Source organism: Phasianus colchicus, chromosome 3 (genome assembly GCF_987193195.1).
Source record: "Phasianus colchicus chromosome 3, bPhaCol1.hap1.1, whole genome shotgun sequence".
Lineage (NCBI taxonomy): Eukaryota > Metazoa > Chordata > Aves > Galliformes > Phasianidae > Phasianus > Phasianus colchicus.
Window position 1 is genome coordinate 86,930,914 of NC_143438.1, and position 9,107 is coordinate 86,940,020.

Consider the following 9,107-nt stretch of genomic DNA (forward strand, 5'->3'; position numbering starts at 1 on the left):
TATGTAGAGAGCAAGTTAAAATGCATTTAAGATACAACAGTGACAAAACTTCAGCTGTAAGAACCACTGGCTACAAAGAAATACTGAAACACTGCACACAAACCAGCTTCTTCTGACTGTAAACACAGTACGTTTATTGATGGGCACAATTAATAGCTTCCACTTTTCCTTACATTAAGTCTCTACTCAAATTCTGAATAAGAAAAAGAGGACTAGTTCATTAAAATATCTTACCTTCCAGATTTTCAATTCTTTCAATATTGTTCAAAGCAACATTTAAATATTCTAGCTTCTTTAACTTGCCCACATTTTCTGTAACAAAACACACATCCATTACTTCATTCCTTCACTGAAAAGGCGTTATTATTTTACTTGTTCACTTAACTTCAGACAAACAATAAAGCAGAAAAATGGGAAGGACAAACCTGAATTTATATTAGACTATCAGGCATTAATATTTTAACACTTAAAAAGATGAAAACAGGATTTCTATGAGAAGTACATGTTAATATTAAAAAAGAGGGAAGGCTATAAACACATTTTTTATCAAAACATCTATAATACAAATACATAATGCAAGAGGACTGGCCAACATACAAGGTGAAACATTTCATTCATCGTGAAACTCAGGAATGATTGGACCATATTTTTTCAAGCTTTATGAAACTGGAGTTTTACACTCACTTATATAGAAAAGATTGGTTTCTTTAGTATATATTCATTTTCTAAAGGTCTTTTATCTACATGGCTAATACAACTAACTTAAATAATCAATAAATCTATGGTATATAACAGTTGGCAAAATTTATTCTCTTTTGAGATAAAGCTTAGACCTACTGTCTTACATAATCCAAAGTTACTTAGCCTGCAATTGATGTGTTGCCTATAAAATAGTATGAGTTAAAATGTGGTAAAAATGTGGTCTAAGAAGCTTCCTTTTCTGCTGGAATTTTTGTTGTCAACTTAAGTTTCTAGGAAAACCCAAAGAAGTATTTTAATTCCTGACATTAGAAAATAACGGAGGGTTTAACAAAATAGGTCATGTCATTTTCAACTAGGATTTTCAGATATGCATGATCAATTGAGGAAGCAGTAGTGGGCTGGCCCACAATGATGGGTTAGCCATTATCTTTTCTGTTTTCAGTCAAGTCATAATGAATACACAAACACGCCATTCTGACAGAAGTAACAGCAAATGCAATAACAATCAACTTCAAACTATGATACCTTTCTGCCACAAGCCTAAAAAACATCCTTGAGGCATGCATTAGCATTTTGGGAAATAAAACCTTATCTAATAATTCCCTTTGTCAGAGCTCATGCCCCTGTGCTAGTAAGTTTGCCAGTCCTGCTTTTTTGTTACACCGTTGCACACCTGCCTTCAATAGATTTTTAAAGCTTTATGGTGCTATGTGGCCATGCACTGAGTGAAACTGTCTTAGCATGCACATGTACTCCAAAAAGGCACAACAAACAGAGGTAAGACTGAATAATGAAAGAGTTGTAGATTTGTTCAGATTGCAAGTGGCTTGGGATCTGGAGGTTAAGTCATTTGCAGAGGAACTAAACTAAGCTCAGCAATGCAAAAGGGTTGAGATCCTAAATGCTTGCATGCTTCTTCAAAGAAGCTCAGCTCCCTTAACTAAATGGAACTGAAAAACCAAGAGGAAGTTAGGATTACAGCACTTTGTTGTCCCTGAGACAATCACACATTGTGTCAGAAGCATACTGTGTTCGACACTACATAAGATTTCAGTGGCATATGGGAGAATTCCTTGTCTGCATTCAAAATAAATATTTACACAGCATTGTATAGGCTTTCTTTACAGAAAAACATTATGTAAACCCTAAATATCACCTGCGTTATCTAATGTATTATTCTTCAGAGTGAAAAGCACTGAAGGAGTGCAGTATTGCTTGATGTTTGTTCTAAGAGGAGAAAAGGATTAGAAAGTTGCTTTAATCATAGAAAATGTATGGTAGTATACAGGTACAAGAGGAGGTACTACATCACTTTGTTTCAAGCCAAGAATAAATACAGTAGATGATATATCCAGGAATATTCCCTGATAGATTAACACAATTTGACAGAAATAAATGAGTGAAGCTGCTCTTTATTAAATACGGTAATTCAAATTTATCCATAGTGTCACTGTGATATAACTGGAATATGTACAATGACTCATTTAAAGCTGCAGGACTTCTGTTTCTACAGGCCAAACATAAGATAGCAGGCAGCTCTCAGCCAACAACAAGACCATTCTATAATTTGGGATCTAAAATGTATTATTTTCATCACAAACTAGTGAAATTAGCAGAACCAGAATGTTTGCTCTTTTACTGCTGCCAGAATAGCTAGCATTTCCTCCTTTGTGTAAGGGGAGTAGGGGAGTAGTAAACTTTACCAGTGCCAAAATAACCGGGAAATGCAAATGCCATTTGGAAGGTGACACACAGGTCTGAGACACAACTCTGATACAAGATACATGCTTTAACTCATGATGCAGTTCACAGATTTCACCAGTCTCGGGTTTTTTGAAGATCTGACTGACAGGAAAACCTATCCAGTGAAGTCAGAAAGTTTACCTCACACTCTAATTCGCAAGCTGTGCAGACTAACTGCTGTACATAATGGCCCTGCAGAGGCAAACAAGGAAATTCAAGCAGAGGAAGATTCATCTAACTGATACAGATCGTGTCTACAGCTGAGCTACTTCTCTAGGCTCCCCTATAATCGATACAGAGAAATAGGTTATTCAGGGTGCAATTTGTCTTGTCTTAAATTGGCTGTCTAAAACCAGTGAACTAAATCAGGATTGAAAATATGTCTTCTTCCTAAGGGAGGCTATAGTAACTGGCTAAGACATAGATGCCTGGAAGTTTGACGACATGAATTCTACCACTTGGTTAACTAACACCTTGGAGAGGTGTTTTCTCAATTCATAGATAATGAAATTAATTTCTCAGCAAGGATTCACGCCGCGTATTTTGCTGTATATTTTCTCTATGGTATTTTTATAATTGCAGTATCTGTATGCATGATATGAGTAAGGCAGTGTAGAACACAATGTTATCAGTACCTAAAGGGAGCCTACAAAGAGGAGGGGAATCAACTCTTTGAAAGGGTGAGTGACAGCAGGACAAGGGGAAATGGTTTTAAGCTGAGGGAAGGGAGATTTAGGTTGGACGTCCGGGGGAAATTCTTTACGGAGAGAGTGGTGAGGTACTGGAACAGGCTGCCCAGGGAGGTTGTGGATGCCTCATCCCTGGAGGTGTTCAAAGCCAGATTGGATGGGGCCCTGGGCAGTCTGGTCTAGCATTAGGTGGGATGGTTGGTGGCCCTGCATGTGGCAGGGGGGTTGGAGATTCATGATCCTTGAGGTCCCTTCCAACCCTGCCAATTCTGTGATTCTGTGATCTTGTGTTTTCTTCCCATTTATAGAAAAGAAAAGAGCCAGGACTCGTTTATACAGCTTGGTGGTTTTATTTCTATGCATATGGATACCTTGCAGTTTGCTAACTGACCAGTAGGCTAGTCTGATCTTTAGGGTGGTGTTAAGGGTTTCCTTTAAAATAAGAGACACACAGAGGCAGTATAAAACATGCAGCTATGATATTTTGATATACAGAAGTGTGCTTGTAACTAATGTCTGTGTGTTCTGCATCGATACATTGCTGTCTACTTCACAGTAGTTTACTTCTTGAATTCAGTACTGTTTCTATGAGATATGAGCACTGACAAAAGAATAAGATAGGATCTTGTGCCTTAAGCACAAAATAACGGAGAGAAAAACAACTTTTTTTACTCCAATTTTGATGGGATAGAGCAGCATAAAGCAGTTTAAAAAAATCTTCCTCTCTTTGAGAGAAGATTACTCCACTCTAAGAAATGCAGATGTTATCAATACAAATATTCCTTAGGAATTTCCTGACAAGCTCCTTCAGGGCAGCTTGGAGTTGAGAAGATTTAAAGCCTTTGCCTCCAAATCACAAGCACAGAATTTCACCCTAAAACTCTAGATTGTTTTTTCTGCCTCTTAAGGAACTTCAAAGAAATATGCTAATATCATTCGTGAACACTTCTGATTTTCCATTCTTCATAATGCCCTTAATAATATGCTTTGACTTTTGGTTAGCTCCAGAGAGATCAGGCAGTTGTACTTTGAAGGTCCCTTCCAACTGAACCACTCTATTCAATCTATACAGCATCTGTAGAATCTATGCTTTTCCAGATCAAGGCTCCACATCACATCATTCTATACGCCTAGCAAACTTAAAGCTGCATCACAAGAGCACAAAACATAGATCATAAGGAACTGCATCTTCCTGTGGTAAAGGAAGATCATTCAGACTTCTCAGTACGTTGTCGATACGTCTTTATGCACAAAAGCAATTACTGTATCTTAATGAAGATTATTTCTGTCTGAACAAAACCTACTATATGTATAAAAACTGAATTGAAAAATGAGCATGAAGACAGCTGGTTCTCAAATATTGCAGTTTATGGAATGCATTGAACTGTCTCTGTTACAAGAAAAGGATCTTTGAGTTATACCTTCACATACAAGTTCTTAACCAATTAAGGTGTTCTACACTGACATTCTAGTGACATGTATCTCAATACTAACTTTTTCATTTAAATTCCTTCTGCAAATTTCTAAGCTTCTTAGAAGTCTGCTAATGTGAAAGGGAAATAAAATCTTGTGGGAGCGGAGTCAGAAAGAACTTTTCTGTAGTTCCTCACTTCCTATTCCATGAAGAATTACGCAAAAGATATACATATATTTCTTACTATGCATCCAATTCCATTTAATAAAAAACATATCCAGAAAATGCTTACCAATTTTTGGAATTAGGTTATTCTGAAGATAGAGAATTTTCAAATCCCGACACCATTTGTCAAGGTATTCTAATTTTTCTATTTCTTGCTGATGTAAAGAGATTTCTTCCAGAGAAAATATTTCACAGTTATTATGTTCTGCACGTCTTCTAACAAGATCTTCAGTGACTGAAAAAATAGTTGATGTCATTGGAAAATATCTCCACCACTTGAATTATGATCAATTTTTTAGATCATTAAAATCTTTTGTTCCATCATGCTAAATAGATACTTGGGACAAGTATCAACGAAAAGAAATTCTGCTATAAAAGACAAGTGTCAAGCAACTTCAGCTCACCCTGCTACAGTGATTATAATTCATAAAACGCAATTAAGCCACCTCTAACATTTAGAAAAATCCATATGAAAACTGCTGAATCTTCCATAAAGGTGTAGAGCAAACCTTGCTTGAGGCGAAGCTCTAACTAATTCATGCTTATAAACATTTGTGTTGGGATGATATGTAATCCTGTGTAGGCACCAGCAGCAAGCAGAAGAGTGGCTGAAAGACGCTAGAAACCCGGCTTCAGAATTTTCAGTTAGCAATGTTTAGTGCCAGGCAATCTTTCAAACAGTGAAAAGGATCTGTATAATGAAGATAAAGAAATTCTATGAGAACTAGTGCTAGCTCTTGAGATAGATGTGATTACTTTATTTCCAGTCCACTGCACCAAAAAAAGCACTAGTATTTTCATCTCCTTGATAAACGGTGAACTACAGTGAAGTACTGATTAAAAAACAGGACTTTTAGCAAATAAGCATAGATACTTGCTCATATTTTTAAAACCTACAGAAGCCTAACAAGCCTTTCAAAAACACTCTGAAGAAAAATAATAAAAAAAAGAAAAATATATAAATACAGAGATCTATGAAAACCAATTGGTCCTGGCATGCATTTATTACACATATTCTTCTTCACTGCTTCTTTATCTCAAGGAGGTTTTGATAAATGGTCTGTCTTTATTACTGGTCCTGGAACAGCTGCACGCATTCACATGAACAGGGCTGCTGAAAGCCCAATGATCTGTGCACCTGTGTGGTTTAGACCTGTGTGTGTCAGCACAGCTCCTCTATCCACGGCCTTTAGGAAAGTGGCAAAATAATTTTTGCAAATATGTTACATTTTTTTGCAATAAGCAGAGTTCAATTTCCCTTCTTTCACCCAAATTTCATCTGATTTATGTCACGTTTACAGATATACGGAATTACTTATCAGTGATGCTGGTATTGATCCTGTCTGCATAGGAAGTGTGTTGGGAAAGGTGAGCCCATCCCCTGGATAGGTGGGTAGGTTTGCTGCATCTGAAAAACCATCTTCTGTTCAACCGCAAATTGATTAAAGCTGATTAAATTATTAGATAAAATAGAAATATGGCAATAATCACGACTAAATAGTATTTACAGAAAATTTGAAAAACATCAGCGTTTCTAATAACTTCCTTTGCAAGCATGCTGGAAATTACAGAAAAGAATGGCCTTCTTTCCAATGTGTCTAGTGTCAGATCTTGTAGTGACAGTATTTCCAGTGCAAACAGCTGCTTTTGAGCAAGAAAACAATATCCCACGATCTGCACACTTACACATTGGAGACATCTGTATGTGCTATACCCTTAATAGAAAAAAAATAAGTGACGCAAACTATTTTGGACAGTTTTATTACAGCCAGATTTCCATTTGCTGATGATTGTGGCAGAGAGTATGCAGAAACACTCATTTTCAATACGTGGTATGCAAGGCAGAGACAACCATTCCCAACACAATCTATCTATTTTGGGATCCTTCTATGGGGAACGGAGTGAACGTTTAACATTCTGTATGCTACCTATGTTTTTAGGGGGAATAAGGGAATCAAACTTGCAGAAGAAAACAATAAATATTGAGGTAAAGGTGTAAGTTATGGGGAACAAGTGTGGGGAGAGGGAATATGGTAGCTGGGGAGTGGGGAAAGGAGGGTGGGGTCCGGAGGTGAGACGGAAGGCTGTGTGACACTCACTCCGCACCATGGCTGCCCGCAGCTCCCCGCCGCCGCCATTACAGGACGCCCCGCGCTGCCATGGCAACGTGCAGGGCGCTGCTGGGCCGCCGGCCTTGTGCCGCTCCCCTCAGCGCAGCCTCAGCTCTGCCCGCGTGTCTGCTAAAGCTGGAAACGCCTGCACCATTTATACTGCAAAATGACGATTTCTATGAGTGTGTCCTGGCTCCTTCCTTTGGCATTCAGTTATGAAATATCTTCCTCAGGCTGCGTCTTCTGTCTATCCATTGCATGATGTCCTCGTCTCCTCATTTGCCACCACGCTGCTTGCAGTGAACACTGCTGTCCTTCACCTTTTAACTGTGTCCCAGCGGGTCACAGTCTCAAAAAAACTTTTACTACACTATTTAAGGCATGAATCTGCTCAAATAGCTGTGTGAAACGTGCCACGCTGTGTACATAGTTATTACAGCCCCCTGCAGTGTTTTGTGGACTCCCACTTGTCATTGCCATACTTAAACTTCACATTCAATACCTACCTTGCAACCAACTTAGTGAGTCAGTCGTGGCTGGAGGTCTCAGTGACATCAACCCTCATGCATGGAATTTCCTACTTTGCAGTCCACATAATATAGTGTTGCTCCATGTGCTTGATGAAACAAGTTCCCAACTGGCGTAGTTACAGCAACCTAAACCCCAAAGGAAGTGGAGGGGATAACATGCTTCAAAACATCACTTCACAGAGTCCTTCACTGATATGATGACAACCATTACAGTTCAGCAATGAAGTAATTACAAGCTTATGTATTCTACTCATTGCCACATCATTCCTCGGTCACAACCCTGTAGAAGCCACAATTGGTGACTCCAAAACTTCAGGTACAGAACATAAACTGGTACAATTGTAACCAAATCAAGGTGTAAACATCAGGAAAGTCAGCACGCACCACAAAACACTTAGTTAACCACAACATGAAGGTTCAACCAAGCCTAAAGCTCATCTATTATCTGAAAAATCACACACATTACAAATGTTTAAGAAAAAGATTTATTTGTTTATTTTTAAATCTTCACTTATTAGGTCACTTAGCTGGGATGTAATCCATGAAAATACAAATCACAACGTAACTTTCTAATTTTGTTGCTATTTAGGGGGTAGTAGGAGAAAGGAGGTGTCATGGAGTTAAAGCTACCGAGTTTTGTGGAGGTAATGAGACACAAAGGAGCAAACTGAAGTTTACACACGTGGGTTTGTAAGTCCCTGGCATTTGTCCCTGTCTGACTGGACATAACCAACTAACATTGAGGACAAAGATTCAAACAGAGCTGGTTGGACGGCACCATCTCGTGGCTACAAAGCCACAGAAATGAAGGCTGGGGGCAAGGCCTTTTGCTGTCTGCTCATTTATTTCATATCACACTGCAGGCTCCTTCAAATAATAGCTTTTACAGCTGTGACTTTTACTAGAACTATTAATTTCTGACTTGAGATTACAACTCACATTCAAGGTAATCGATAATAATAAGAAAAATCTCATTCTGTCTACATCCAGTATTTTAAGTGCTGTGTCTACACTGCATTGCACAGAAATACCGAAATTATTTTGTTATTCTAAAACCCTGTTGTTGTTTTTTTTTTTTTTCATGGCTCTAGACTTGCACGCTATTACTTTCTCATGCTCTCAGTAAGCTATAAAGACCAGTGGGTGTATGAAGGGATGATGCTGAGATTGGGAAAAACAGAGGAGATATTTTTTTGGTCATTTTTTTTCTCATTACCTGAATGAATTTTGTGAAATCATAGAATCGTTTGATTTGGAAGGGACCTTTAAAGGTCATCTAGTCCAACTTCCCAACATTGAAAAGGAACACCTACAGCTAGATCAGGCTGTTCAGAGCCCCATCCAGACTGTCTCCAGGAGCAGGGCTTCCACCTCCTCTCAGGACATCCTGTTTTAGTGCCTCACTACCATTATTGTAAGAAGTTTTTCCTTATATCCAATTTAATCTCCCTTTTAGTTTGAAACCATTTCCCCTTGTCCTGTGACAACAAACCCTGCTAAAGTGCCTGTTGCCTTCTTTCTTACAGCCCCTCTTTAGATACTGCTGTCAGTTCTCCCTGGAGTCTTCTCCAGGCTGAACAGCCTTCTCTCGGCTTGTCATTTTAGGAGAGGTGCTCCATCCCTTGGATTATTTTTGTGGCCCTCCCCTGGATGTGCTTTAACAGGTCCATGTCTCTGAGAGACTGAAGACTCT

The 9,107-nt window shown here is 38.6% G+C and overlaps 1 protein-coding gene across 4 annotated transcripts in view; it reads right to left on the reverse strand.

Annotated features, from left to right (window-relative positions):
* DNAAF11 (dynein axonemal assembly factor 11) overlaps positions 1-8,285 on the reverse strand; it is a 31,646-nt gene extending 23,361 nt beyond the window's left edge. The window contains exons 1-3 of one of the 4 annotated variants that reach the window (XM_090138362.1): positions 7,391-8,285; positions 4,841-5,008; positions 235-312 (exon numbers count right to left, since the gene is read on the reverse strand). In XM_090138362.1, coding sequence (XP_089994488.1) covers positions 235-312; positions 4,841-5,008; positions 7,391-7,439 — 295 coding nt within the window. In that variant the 5' untranslated portion in view covers positions 7,440-8,285. Of the gene's footprint in view, positions 1-234; positions 313-4,840; positions 5,009-6,872; positions 7,366-7,390 lie in introns of those variants that run through there. The other 3 variants (XM_090138361.1, XM_031591240.2, XM_090138363.1) reach the window with 3 other exon arrangements.
* Positions 8,286-9,107: the final 822 nt, after the last annotated feature.